Source organism: Phocoena phocoena, chromosome 17 (assembly GCF_963924675.1).
Source record: "Phocoena phocoena chromosome 17, mPhoPho1.1, whole genome shotgun sequence".
Classification (NCBI taxonomy): Eukaryota; Metazoa; Chordata; class Mammalia; order Artiodactyla; family Phocoenidae; genus Phocoena; species Phocoena phocoena.
This window is the reverse complement of record NC_089235.1, coordinates 53,041,508-53,057,225: the sequence shown is the minus strand read 5'-3', so window position 1 is coordinate 53,057,225 and position 15,718 is coordinate 53,041,508. Positions and strand designations below refer to the sequence as shown.

The following is a 15,718-nucleotide window of genomic DNA, read 5'->3' as shown; positions in this document are numbered from 1 at the left end:
CATAGACCGGTGAATCCCAGGAAGATCCAGAACATATTTGCTTCTGTTTTAGACACAACTATCTATTTGGGACACCGGATTTCAATTTGCTTGGAAACAGACACTGCACTCTTGCCTTAGGGCACTTTGAGTTAATGTCACATTATTGGCAGACAAGATCATCCTCTTTTGCTTCATTTCCATTGTTTCAGCATATTTGCATTCAACATCTTTTTCTAAAATCTGATGAGAAAACTTTTCTGTTTGTTTTGTGCTGTATCAAAATAGGAGATTGTGGAAAGTGGTATCCTCCTAGGGGTGATAAGAACAAATGTGAAAGCTGCCTCTTGGCAGTGGATAGCGTATGGAATGAGTTAGCTGCCTTTTTAAACAGAGGGCTGAGATTGGAGGGGGTGGGATGTAGGAAGGGCAGCACATAGGAGTTTTGGTGAGTCTTCTAGATTGTGGACTTGCAATGAGAACAGTAAGAGGATGAAGGGTACCAAGAGTAACTCTTAAAAATTTTAAAGAAAGCATTTGTCACCCATTAGTAACTTAAATATTCAAATAGCTGCCTATCTGGTTGGCTCAGCTATCTATCATCTGTCATCTATCAGTCATCTATCTATCCATCCACCCATCTATCTTCCTTAAATATATGATGTCAATCCTCAGTACAATAAGGATATTTTCTTCAATTTATAGTACCAGAAACAGAAAAATTATAACTTTATGTGGTTTTGATTTTAAAAATTGTATATTTAACTTATGACTTATATTGCTTTTTTGGTGGGTAAAACAGTGGTAAATTGAATACACACCTAGGATCTTTTCTGGGAACTAGTCCCTAATCAGAGTAAAAAGAGTCTCTATCAATGAACTCTTGCACCATGCTGATGTTTTAGCATCCTGACCTTAATAATGCTCCGTGAGGGACCAGGAGGAGAATGAATGGGAAGAAAATGAGAACGGTTACGAGAAAGAGATGGTGGAGAAGGAGGTAGCATACTAGCTCATTTAGCACAACTAGTCACATGGCACAACTTGCCTGCAGAGGGGTTGGGATATGTAGTCTTCCTTGTGTCCATGATGGGGAATAGAGCCAGTAATCTTTATGCTTTATACGGTGCTCACAAAGATAACTTTATTGGACATGGAAGCTCCAATGCCTTTGAAATTCTAAAAAAAATTCTCACAATGTCTATTGTTATCTATCCTTATTTAGTGACTCTCATGTGTGTGTCACTGTGCCAGATACACTGCACACATTTCTTATTTAAATTTACCTAAATGTTGTTTTGGTCACTTTATAGGTGCTCAGGGAAATTACACAGCCACCCTGAGATTACATAGTTAACAGTTGTACTAGTGGGATTTCAACCAACATCTACTTTAAAGTCTCAAAAGTAAGCTTCCACATTGTGATTTGATATTCACCAAAGCTGGACCGGTCAGTTTTTGTAGCAGCTGGTGAATGTTGAGATCATCTTCCCTTTGAGTTGACTCCTTTCTTCCACTGGCTGGAATTCTAAAAGTCTGGAGAGTCTAACTCCTGACACACTCTTCTTTTGGAGAACCATACTAGAGGCCTGGATTATTCTCCATTACCATAATGATCAAAACATTTTTTTTCTTTTAAAAACTCTATATAAGCCTCAGCATATAAAATGTCCTAAAACAAAATAATCCTTTCAGTTATTCTGTTATAAACTGTATGGGTCACTACTTGTGATCCCAAATTAAAATTTGTCATGTTACTTGGGATAGATTTTTTTATAATAATACACACACACACACACACACATACACAAGATTTTAATAATTTTTCTTGGTTTCTGGGACATTTTTCATTCCTACTTTGGTGGTTAATCAGAATTTTAAAACCCATAACTAAGAGGTTCTTTCTCTTCCCAATAAACACTTGTATTTAAAATACTTAAAACATTGATGATCAAATTCTTCAAACATGCGCCTGCTTTGCTCTGGGAAATACACAGTCAGTAGCTGGGGCAGCATGTGTTTCTGCTCGTCCCATTCCTGAAAAGACACTGAAATTCCCCTTCATGTGAATGGTAATCACAACGTTCAAGTGAGAACATAGGAGCTTAACGTTGGTCAGGTCTGCCTGGTCTCTGAGTCTCTTCAGTCTCCTTTGTAGGGCTGGGGTCACTTGACCTCACTTTGAAAGCTCAGTCTCATTCCAGGCTCTCGAAGAAGTTGTGACTTCAGCTGGGTCTGTGTAAACACCTGCAGCTCGTGACTGTACTGCTCCACGCAGCACCGAGTCACCCACACTTCAGCATGGCTCTGATTATTTACATTGATATTTGTCCAGTTAGATCTCTGAATATCATTAATTTCTTTCAAGTGCTCTCCTTGTCTAAGTCAATAAACAATTATGATGAACTTCCCAGTATCAAGTATATGTAGTGTAAGATGTATGCTACCAGTCGTGGTGTTGGCACGTTGTAGATGCTTACTACCCATTTGTTGCCTTAAATTGAATTATGTAGATGCCATTTTTCCTAATAGACTGGACTCCCTCTCTGTTTCCACAGATGGATGGGCCCTCACCTCAACTTCCTTCTCACAGTGCCTGTTAAATGCAGGAAGCAGTTTTAATGCTGGGTTCCAATCTCTTTGGGTCTCCTAAGTGCCACTCTATTGATTATATCATACCAGTAATAAGACATGGTCATATTAATTTTCATAAAATCCCAAACATATGTAACTGATATAAGAAATTAAAGGACAGCAATTCGTACTCATCGTATCCATTGCTGTTTCCGATCAGCGAGCAGAAGTACAGTGTGAGGTATAACCTGGGAGAACAATATGAAATGTGGGTAAACTTAGCAAATGCTCAATTTGAAAGAAGCTGTAGTTCACCATTTGGCTATAAAAGTGAGTGTTTCCACATCCTTCATATCTTGGCATTAAGAAGAATGTGTTCAATGTTCCAAGCAAAGGCCATGATTCTTTCAAATGTCTCCGATCCTTCTGGTAGACAATTACATTCTTCTCAAAGAAAATGACTTATTATGAATGAAGTAGCAGTGCTCCTATTAAATGTTGAATATTAAATTCTGAAAGAACTTCTTTCAATAAATCCAACACAATATGATACTTGGAAAAGTTATTTTCATTAATCCTTGTTTTATTTCCTTTTAGTTGTTGTTATTGTATTTCTTCCCTTCGACTGTTGGGATACTGTCTAAAGACGTTTCTGTACACCTCTGTCCAGTCATAGCTAATAGTACTAAGAAGCTAAACAAACAAACAAGTATTTTAATTGTTGCTATTGTCACCTCTTTTTCAGGTTTTTTTTTTTCAGTTTAAGAGTTAGTCTTTCTTAGACCTCGGAAATTGCCACAACCATGTCACCTGCCATAATAGCTGAAGACATAAGACGTGATTTTCAAGGTCTGGAGTGTGAGGTAAAAGTTGAAATACTGTTGAAACATTGTTTAATCAACAATGATGGAGTTTCTCTGAGGGTACCTTGGCAATGGCAGAGTCATTAGAAACTCCTTGAAGTCAACTAGTGTCCATTTTATAATACCTGTGAATGACTGAAGTCATGTAGTAGATGCATGATATATTTTAGTCAATGTATGGTTATACGGATGAAATGAAGAAAGCTGTCTATGGTCAGTTTGGTTTTTTAATTATTTTATGCTTCTCTATATTCTGTAATCTGGCAGTGTGTTTGTGTGTATTTGGGGTTAGGATGGGGCTTTTCTGGTTTATACTACTATATAACAAAATATGAAGCTAACTGATTCAAGTGAGAGACATTCAAAGAGCTCCTTGCAAAAAAAAAATCCCTGCACTTGAATTATGCTTTGACAGTTATGAGCTTTGCTAGTGGTTTTGTTAAGAAGGTTTGCCTAATTTTGCCATTTGACTAATTTAAAAAACTATCTTAATATCAAGATAATTCTGGATCTCATAGGGAAACATTCTAGGTCATACTTAGATGTTTCTATCTCCATTTTACAAATGCAATGATTATATGCTGAGTTAAATACTTATAAATTACATAAGAGAGATTGAGAAGAAAAAAGATTAATTGAAATGACAGGATCCTTTATGGTAGTATAGAGAAACAACTTTTTTTTTCTGTGATTCATAAATTTTGTGCTATATTAGAAGTGTAAAAACTGGTAACTATATGCAATGTCAGTTCTTTGAGATTTTAGAAGGCAATCTGACTGGAAATACAGTGAGATCTATTCTTGATGTTACTTTCTGATGATGATGTTTCTGACCTGCCACTGAGTAGACATTCACATAAAAATCGTAAAAAAATTGTAAAAATCCCAAATCAGAGTCTCAAACAAAGATTTGGGTGTGAATGTTATATTTTGGAGGTGACTCCAGAAAGCAGAAGTGAGAAATTTAGGAGAGAGGAACAAGGTAGGAAGAAAAGTTAATGAAGGTTATGTCTTTGAGCTGGTTACCAATATGGAAACTGGGGGCTGGTCAGGCTGAAGACCTTCTAAAGAACCTTTTGAAGATGCTCAGAAAGTTGAGCATCTTCCACCAGAAGATGAGAGGCTGGCGCTTTTGTCCACTGGTTTTCATCCCTCACTGTCTTAATGTTGTCCCCAAGGACATTAACTGCCTTGAAATCTATGCTCAAGCTGAGTGGCTTCCCACAGCTTTGAAGAAAGTTGTGAGGCAGAAAAGCAGAGTCACCTCTATTTGCTGGAGCTGCGAGGAGGGAAGAAATGTGCATGGAACTGTCCACCACAGCTGTGCTGAAATCATGGAAGCCAAAGAGGAGATGGGATGCAAGTCTCCACAGGTGGCTGCTACCACTGGTTGATTTGCATAGATTCATCTAATATTATCTCACCTTTTACAACAAATCTATCAGCAGAGGTCACAGTTTTGTGGAGTGGATGGAGTGATCACATTTGGTGGATTTTTATCTTATTTATTTATTTTTATTTTTAAATTTTTTGACAGCACCGCGCAGCTTGCAGGATCCTAGTTCCCTGATCAGGGATCGAACCAGGGTCCATGGCATTGGAGGCTCAGAGTCCTAACCACTGGACCTCCAGGGAATTCCCTGGTGGATTTTTATGTCAGAGGAAACAATATTAAATCATGAAGCTGAACATATTTTAAGGTTAGTATAAATAAGTGGATGGTGTTTGAGACTGAGGAGATCTAAGACTTTCAGTGTCCACATGCAATTTATACTCTTAGTAGTTATCTGTGGCATAAAATGCTTTCTGTCCATTAAATTTAACCATTTGCTAAACATATTCATTCACATCCATTAACAGATACTTTTGGTGGGTCCATTATGTGCCAGGTAGTGTGCTAGTTGTTGCACTTTACTGACCATGGTGCATGAAAACGTGTCTTCATTGATTTTTATAGCATTTTTAGGAGATTTGGGAAAGAGGAATATGCTATTTGGTAAAATCCCACTAAACTAATGACCTGGGATGGGGGCTGAGGAAAAGTGACATTGCTGAAGGTACTATCCATCATGATATAAGAACAAATGTTTTGGAAGATAAATAGGGTTAGTGGTGGCAAGGTTGTTTTATTCTTGAATAGAGAGGATTCAAAGAATCCACTGTTGTTCACTCAATGCTGCAGTGCTTCAAATGTTATTTTTTATTTTATTTTTCTCATGTTCTCCAAGTATGAAAGAATAAGGTCATTCCAGCAAAGTCTGAGATTTACTTAAGCAAGCATTTTCTTTTACATGGCAAGATGAACTTTATCAAATAGAGTCTGTATACTAGAGCAGTGGCCCCAGGAATAAGCCAAATCCACTTCTACAAGAGCTGAACTTTATAGTCCACGTATTTTTTGCCTTGCTTATTCCAGGTAAGTTGGAGATTACTTGGAACTACAAAGGTAATGCAGCAATCTGCTTTTCAATGATACACACAAGTATCTGGGTTTACTTTGCTATTGTTCAAAAAGGGACAGACACCTGAAACAATGACTTCAGTGCTGTCCACACTTCAGCCACTTGTTTAGACCTCATGATTTTTCGTCTTATCTAATATCAACATCAAGCGAGCTCATTAACATCCTTGACATCGTGAATTTGACGAGCTGGTCATATTTGCTCCAATACACATTAAAATGACTATTGAAATGGAAAACGTCTATCTCTGTGTTACTTATAATCATCTCAGAAAACCACACTGGTACATGTTGGGTGCCACTGGATTAAAATGATGTTCTTCTGACCAAGTGGTTAAGAGTCAAGCTGCACCAAAATGAAATAATTTGGAAGACAAAGAAAACTGAAGAGCCAGTTCTTTCAGTTTGATGCTTTATTGCTCACAATACACATATTGGTACAGACAGTTTCCCACAGCAGAGCACACGATACTGTACTTTCTTAAAGAAGAGTCCTTGTCCCACAAGGACACAGTGATTAATTCCCAAGTGATGAAATGAGTCAGCATACAACTTTCTAAAACTGATAGAAGGAAGCCAACGCATTCAGGAGCACATCAAAAGCAACATGCAAGTCCACGGTGTCACAAGTAATCTGAAGCTAATCACTACTTGCTTTTCAATACAAAGTTAATCTTAAAGCTTAAGTTCATGAAAGGCCTAGGTCCCTGAGCTAGCTCTGATTTCTATGGTTAACATAATTGGATAAATCCAGGGTTGTTAAGGACCCCTGGATAATATACACAGGTATAAATACTTTAAAATATATGGTGATGATACGATATAGAAACAAAGATATACATGTATATGTATATATACACATATTTTCCACTTCGAAAATTAAGACTATAAGAGTACTTTTGGAATTATAATGCTTATAAGACAAATAGTGTACTATATTTTCTATACATAATAAATGAAATATTTAGAAAGTAAATATAGCTGACCTATATGCTTTTTAACTCTATATTCTAGTGTATGGGTGAATATTTCCTCACCAAATATAAGCACAGGTAGGTTCTTGACTTCCTTTACTTGGAGTTTTATTGGTGGTGGCAAATATGAAAGGACTAGCTGCCTTCCTTAATCTCTCATGAAATGGACATACTTTGGACCCGTATCCATAATGTCCAGAGCCTTGCTCTAATGTTTATTTGTACCTCCCTGACCTCACTCGTCTTATTTCTCCCACATGTATTGTCTTTTCTTTATCTAAATCAAACGTATCCTTGAAAGAAGTCCTGTGTTCTCTACAACGTTATCCTTAATGACTCCAGGCACCAAAGATGTCCCTTTACCTCTGAAGAGTTCAATTGTTTGTAGTCTGAAATCACACACTTTGGCTTCCATTTATGCATTCTGTATTTCGTATGTTTCTGTGTTAATATGTTATCACGAGATTGTAATCTCCTTGAGGGCAGAGGCAATGCATTAGTCTTGAATTATTAAATTAGGATGTGGAAGTGCTATTGAAATTGTCAAGCACTACACATATGTAAGGAATTGTTCTGACCCTCATCTAGCACACTTAATGTAGTGCCTTTCACTGAGCTGGGAGAACTGTTTAGAAAAATAAAAACCACATAGAACTAGTTATCTTATTGTGTAGAAAGATTTAAAGGCAAATTGGACCTTAGCAGAAAATTAAAAAATATATTAGCTTGCAATTCATTGATTTATTCATACATTTACCAGATACTGAGGGACATCATCCAAGTTTAGATAATTTGTGGAATACAAAGATGAAATAGACTTACTCTCAAGGAGTTTTTCATGTAGTTTGTTTATTAAGAATTATGATATTAAAGAGCCTTGAAGGTCTACATTGGGGGCTATGACTCAGTGGTTTTCAAGGTATGGTCAGAGGACTCCAGGGATCAAAATTACCTAATAAGAATCTTGGGGCAACATCAAATAAAGTGCATTTTAAGATAAGCTTCCAGGGCTTCCCTGGTGGTGCAGTGGTTGAGAGTTCACCTGCCGACGCAGGGGACGGGTTCGTGCCCCAGTCCGGGAGAGGCCACGGCAGTGAGAGGCCCACGTACCGCAAAAAAAAAAAAAAAAAAAAAAGATAAGCTTCCAGATAATTCTTATGTATATTAAAGTGGGAGTGATTTATTATTCTTGGCTAAGGTGTAAACATTTAGCCTCCTTACCGGGGCATTTTGTGCCATTTCAGGAATACAGAAAATGTTCTTAAATTGTCTTCTAAATTCAGACCTGTGGTTAAGTTCAATCTTATTCTACTGCCATGTTGTGTTTATTTTTCTGTTCTGGAAAGTCTCCATCTTTATCAATATCAGTTCATAACATTCTTGAGAAAGTTCATTCTCCCTTTCTTACAAGTCAGAGAACGACCATATGCACAAAAATTAAGTCCATTATTCTGTGAGGAATGAAATATTCACTTATGGGTGTTGCTTAGAGGCTCAATAAGTTGCAGGAACTCTAGCCAACTCCATTGTTTTTAATCCCATCCTTTTAACTTGTATAACATTCAAAATGCTTTTATTTCCATTATTTCAGTTGAGAGCCTGTAGTACAGACTTGACCCAGATGCTCCTCCACGAGGATATATAGGTGATCATTGTGTGGATTTGCTGTTTATTGGCCATAAAGCTGTCTTTTGTTCTCTTGCAGGGTCCAGATTTGACAGTTCGGACAATGTGCTGTCCCAGCTGAACTATTTCATCCAGCTTAATTTTTCCAGACGTAATCTCTAAAATATAAACCAATCACCTCATGTTGGATTTGCCATAAATGTACTTGGTGTAGAATAATGTAAACAAGCCTGACAACACTGTCTACAAACATTCTTGGCAATTCTTTTCACAGAGATTACTCGAATATTAAAATCAGAACCATATAGATTTAGTTTATATCAGCATAGTCCATTTGGTTCTAACCGTCTCAGAAACAAAACTATTCCCCAGTGGGCACTCTCGTAAATGAGCTTTTCTGCTGAGTGACTTGAGATTACAGACTAAACATAAAAACAAAATATTACAGGGCTGTATCTGACCTTTCTCCCCCGTGTGATCAATGAAGTTAAAAATTAATCAATATATCTAATTATAGTTCATAAAATAGAATCATAATACATGAACGATCTTAATTGCTTCTTTAAAACATTTCTGTTTCTAATTCATGTTCTAAATATTGCCAAAATGTTATAACTTGAGATGATATTATATTGATTTAGTTTCTCCTCATTGGATTGTGAAATCCTTAAGAATGGGGAGAGCCTTTTATTTTCTTAAATTTCACATATGGAGTATCCTTTATTGGTTTCTCAGTGAAGCTCTGAAATGCCAGACTTGCACTTATCTGTGAGGGAAAAAACATTGAGCAGCTCAACTCTACACATGACTCCCCACCATGAAAATTGGGACCTAAATAGAAACTTTAGAAGCATCAGTTCTTCCACAATTGGAACATGATTTTATGAAACACACAAGTGTTCAGAGCAACTATATATATACGTACATATATATGTGTATATATACACATACATATCACACATATATACACATACATACACATCACATATACATACACATAACATATATACACATACATATCACATATATACACACATACATACATATCACACATATATACACATACATACATATCACATATATACACACATCACATACATACACACACCACATATATACACACATACATATCACATATATACACACATACATATCACATATATACACACATACATATCACACATATATACACACATACATACATATCACATATATACACACATACATATCACATATATACACACATACATACATATCACACATATATACACATACATACATATCACATATATACACACATACACATCACATACATACACACACCACATATATACACACATACATATCACATATATACACACATACATATCACATATATACACACATACATATCACACATATATACACACATACATACATATCACATATATACACACACATACATATCACATATATTTGAGAGTACACTTAAGATAGTGCATGTCCAGGTTTAGTCTTGAATAAAGTCACATAAAACTGGCTGCTCTGAGGAAAACCATGTTTGCGGAGGGAGAAGAGTTTGATAGGGGAGGTGGGGAAGGAGAGAAAAATATATTTATTACTACAGAGTGCTGTAAGACTTCTTCACGTGTATTACTCTAAAAACTTATATTTGCTCAGCCAAATCTTGGTTTTGATGGTTATTTGCTGTGGACAACTACAGATAAACAGAAAACACATTGCTAGAGATGTTCATACTCTGCTTTTTCCAAGGAGAACAAGTGACTCCCAATATTTTAAATAAATGTCCTTTTAGCCTGGATGGACTGGTTGTCTGTGGCTGTTCCGTCATTCACACCCAGTTCCCTTACTCCACGATCAAAGAGTCCAACCCCTTTGTGAGCTGCACTGGGGAGACATAAATAATGTTGCATATATTATTTACAGAATTCATAGAGCCATGGGTAAGCTATTTAAAATCTCCTTTTCCTCCCAAAAGTTAATCTTTTCTCTCTTCTCTTAAGTGTACTCTCAAATATGTTTATAGATTTAACATAGTCTGGAATGATGTAACTCTTATTCTTTAAGAGTAAGTCCATAACCATGTGGACTCAGCTTTACTATGACATACTGTCATTATTACTCCAACACATTCTTCTGAAAATGAAACAATTCAAGTATCTATTTAAGACTTAGTTACACTAACCTAAGTTTTATGGCTATAGTTTTCTTTGACTTAACTAGCTGTTTAGCACAAATCAGCCATGTGTTTGGGTATATTGTCAAGGTGTACTGTTCCGTGCATTTGGCCTGTTTAAGAGTGATTACAGAGTTTTCACTTTTCTCATTTCTCTTTAGCGTTTAGAATATTTGTGTTGGAGTGAAGCTCTAGAACTAAACTCATAATACTGATGGAGAAGTCTTAAGAGGAAATTTATGTCTGCTTGTTTTATTCATGATCTGTGCCCTTTACCTAATTACCTCAGGTCCAAGATCTAACCAAAGACACTCAGCAATTAATGAAATTGGAAGTAATAAAATAGCTCAAGGAATTTTATTAAGGGAGGCCTTAATAACATCACTCCGTCAGCAATTTTTAATCTATTTTTCATTTGATGGTTTGTTAACTTTTGATTATTTATGGCAATATTTTATGATTTAGTACAGTGTGATAAAGAATACCTTAAAAAGTTATATTTCTGCTGTGTAAACCCAAATATCTATTGGATATTGCATGGGAACATTTAATTTCATAATGGCATTTGCTTTAGAGTTGAAACGCTATGAACTGTGTTCTTTTGAATTTCCCGCGTGGTCTAAAACTAACAGATTATTAGCAAATAACTTTTTAAACATTAAAACAAAAACTGAGCCCATATATTAAATTTCCAAAGGTGGGAAGAGTATATTGTGTTCTGTGTATAACATATAAAACTAATCATAATTTTTTTCAACATCTGATATTACCACTCTGCAAAGAATATTTTTTTAATTATTTAAGCCATCAGATCACAAGAATGTTAATCAGCATGCTGGCTTATAAAAAGAAAAAAGAAAGACATTTCTTCATTTTCTTTCCCTAATATCTATACAGTTCAGGGAATTAATCCCTGATCCCTGGTCTTATAAGAAAATCACAGCTGTAGTGAGACTGTGATGAAGATAATGTTGATTAAGTACCTACCAGCATGCCTGAGACAGAGTAGATGCTCAATGATATCAGTTCTTTTCCATAATGAAAAAAATCTAATATATTCCAATCCCCATGGATAAGCAATTTTCGCACCCATGTGTATGTACTTGTATGCACCTGCATACGTGCATGTGTGATTTGGGGTTGGGTCACTCTAGTGCTCTATCTATATGATCCCCAAATTAATATTTAATCCAGGATGAAAAGTCAGTTAATAGTTTTCTTAGTGTCGTGCATATAGACCTTTAGTGTATTTCCTGTAAGTGTTTGCTTGCATTTGTTTACGGAAACAGTGACAGGATAAGAATGTTTTCATGGAGTAGATGAGGCCAATTTTCACCAAAGCATGTTCGGGACTGAGGTTCTGGGTGGCAGAGTCTCCATGAAGCAGCATTTAAAAACTGAAGTTTGAAAAATATTCTTCGTAAAGAAGGTGTTTATGTGGGTAGTTATCATTAGCAATTAGGTTTCAGGGAAAAATCCACAAGATAAGTATATACCCTGGAAAGGGAAAATGCCAGTCTATGGGGCACTTAGAAGTACACAGTACTTTTTGACCCAGTCATTAAAAGTCAGACACAGACCTACTAGAGAACGGACTTGAGGATATGGGGAGGGGGAAGGGTGAGCTGTGACAAAGTGAAAGAGAGATATAGACATATATACACTACCAAACGTAAGGTAGATAGCTAGTGGGAAGCAGCCGCATAGCACAGGGAGATCAGCTCCGTGCTTTGTGACCGGCTGGAGGGGTGGGATAGGGAGGGTGGGAGGGAGGGAGGGAGGCGCAAGAGGGAAGAGATATGGGAACATATGTATATGTATAACTGATTCACTTCGTTATAAAGCAGAAACTAACACACCATTGTAAAGCAATCATACCCCAATAACGATGTTAAAAAAAAAAGTTATTACTGAACCAACACCAAGGACGATTTTTACACTTGGTCAAATCTTAGTACGTGAGTCGATTGAAAGGGATTAAAGTAGGACCTGACAGATTCACATTCACAACTCTCTAATAATCACTGGAATAGAAGAGCAGGCCTTAGTCATAACTATAAAGAGATATTAATAATGAGATGAAATTAGTTTTAGCTCTATTGGAAATAAAGCCAACAAAATTTTGCATTGCTTTGATTTAGAATCTGTAAACAAAATGTCACAAGCATTTGGAAAAAAAAAAAGAGAGAGAACCTACAAATGACAAGCAGGCAGGAAGGAAAGACACTTGCAGACAAGTTGAAATCCATAGGCTACAATGCTCAGTGGGGAGTCTTCAGCTGGAAGTGTAATAGTCAGCCTTTGGCTGACTTAGAATAGCAAGTAAGCTTTTGAGAATGTTTCAGACTTTTAGCTAGATTCAGCTAGAAGGATTTGCTTGACATGGCTCAGTAGTTTATAGGATTTTCTTCTCAAATGCTCAAATAGGATTTTCTTCCTTAAAAGTCTCAGAGGAAGAAGTAAAACCTTATTTTGAATACTTGGTCTTGTCTTGGTTACTTTTCAATATTAATTATATGTTAGTATGTATCTTCACAGTTATTTAATCTTGATATTTCTCCTGTCTCACCCATCATTTAGACGCCTTGCAGAGTACAGAGCTGGATTTATCTAAATATCAAATCTACATGTCTTCTCAATGAGTAATTTTGGCTATTTTGGGGTTTGGCTATTTACATTAAAGTTGAATGGTGACTCACCATCTACACTTTGTAAGATATAAAAATCAACTCAGAATTTTATAAGCCTTATGACTTTTTTTCATATGGTGAATATATTTGTCTGAAATCTCATTTTTACTCCTCGAATTTTTTTTCTATTTCCCCCTGTAGTTTCAAATATTCATGAAAGTAGCACTGTACTTTATTAAAATGAAATGCTAAATGAACACATTAAACATCTTCATGTTGCCAAATTACCACATGTATAAATAATTTGGGAGGGGTGAAAAAATACATTTGATAAAATTATTTTGAATAAGGTAAACTGATGTCTAGATTTTATCTAAACTTCACAGCCCCAGAAAATAAAAAGTCTCCAATTAAATGGAAAGTTTCCACCATTTGGGTTTTTCACAGACCTGCTCAGTTTTTCTATGATATACATTTTCTTGATACGAGAAGGAAGCTGTGAGTCATTCTAATGGGTCAGAGTGTCTTGGGGCAGTAGTGTTAGAGCACTGGCGAGGACTTTATCCGCTCTGTCATCACATACCAGTATTGGCTGTTTCCTCTCTTGGGTTGATAACTGCACAGATTCTCACGCTCTTTATCATCCATTTTCTTCTACTTCATGAATCAACTTTGGCTAATGGTTATTTCAGAAGCCAAGCAGGTGTCATCAAAAGACACTTTCGTGGCAGACAAGTAAGTGTCAGTGACAGTGACGTCATCAAGCTCTGTGCTGAAATGATCTGACTCCTTGATGACGCTGTAATGGAGGGCCACGCTGTAGCTAGCCGGTTTCTCCACGGGCTTCTGCTTACAGTTGCAGAGCTTTCTGAAGGCTGCACGGAATTTCTGGGACATGAGATTGTAAATCACTGGGTTGATGGCACTGTTGAGATAAATGCAAATTCTGCAAAAGAGCAAGAACCAATTTTCTTGGAAAGGGCTGGAAAGAAATGAGTTGACAACCACAAGAGTTCTGTAGGGCATCCATAAAAGGGCAAACAGAATGACAACCACTGCCAGCATCTTGGTGACCTGTGGAGAAACAGAAATGCAAAGCAAACACAAATTAAAATAAAACAGAACCGAAACGTGAAAATAAAACGACTCCGCCTCTGCCCTCCTCCAGCATTTAGTTCCCAATATGTAGTCTGAGACAAGGACTTAAGTGTAGGCAGTTTACAGTATTTGGGAGATGAACCCAGGAAGCAGGATTAAAGGCATAGAAGAGAGTGTGACAGGGGAGGAAAAGCCAAATTACGGTGTGTTTTTGAGACAACTCCTACTGCGGGCAACTGTGGATCAAGTAATGTGTTTCGGGATCATCTGTCCAGAGACAGGGAAGCTGAGGCATTTATCTACTGGCTGCCATCTCCCCTTTGTTGAGAGGTGCCTTAGGGGCTTTAAATGCACGGTACTTTCAAGTTTCACCTACCTGGAAACTCCTAGGGGCTTTAGACAGAACCTTGAGGCGGAGAAGAGAAGAGACAGTAAGGGGACATTGGATACCTGTAGTGCAGTGTTCTCAGCAAGCAGGAACCATCCACAATAGCCATGAAATCATGGCTGAAACCACAGTCTGTCTCAGAGGATGTGACCCAGGGCACCAAAAGTGTCTGCTGTGAACACTAGGACACCTAGGGTCTAATCCCATCTTTACTCACCTTTCCTTCAACAGCAACACTTTACATATTTTAAAATAAGTTTTTAGATATCTATAGTCTCTTACAGAGTTTGACAAATTTCAGCTTCCTCAGCCCAGACTTTCTAGATGTTCTGAACTTGAAAACTACCACAAATAGAAGGAACTGATACTTCCTCTTTCATCCTTCCCAACCTCTCAGCTGTTTTCCTAAAGCCCTCTCCACCAGCCTCTATCTTGTTCTGGCATTGAGAGAGATCCTGCTTTTACACAGGGCTTTTAAAAGTTCTTTAGTGTAGAAATAAGGATTCCACAGCTAGATACCCACTCTGTCATTAGTATCTACTATAAATTCAGCTCCTTGTACTTAATCCTGATAATAGAATCCATCTTGCTCTCCTGTGTTAGAATACCTTCCGTTCCCCTCCTGGCACTCCTTCTGATACTGGGGCTCTGTCTTACCCTTAACTATATCTTGTCCACCCCAGGAACTCCCCATGAATCCCACATCGTGGGGGTAATGCTACCCTCTTGCTGTTATTCTATAGTAACTGCCTTCTTCTGTGGCTCATATCATTTGCTGTAAGACTTCTCACTTAGGGACACACATAGCCTTTATCGTTTTTTGAACCACTACTATCTTTTTTTGAACAACTCCTACAACTTCTTTGCAATGGCACCTATGAGCTATCTATACACCTACTCTCAAGCTACTGTGTTTCCTCTGCTTCCAGGGCCATTTGATCACTTTCTT

General features: G+C 37.0%; 1 protein-coding gene across 1 annotated transcript in view; it reads right to left on the bottom strand.

The window, feature by feature from the left end:
* Positions 1-13,843: 13,843 nt before the first annotated feature.
* Positions 13,844-15,718, bottom strand: part of TRHR (thyrotropin releasing hormone receptor) — a 48,819-nt gene continuing 46,944 nt past the window's right edge. Inside the window, exon 3 of the mRNA XM_065895422.1 lies at positions 13,844-14,357. Within this exon, the coding sequence (XP_065751494.1) occupies positions 13,950-14,357 (408 nt within the window). The 3' untranslated portion in view covers positions 13,844-13,949. The remainder of the gene's footprint in view (positions 14,358-15,718) is intronic.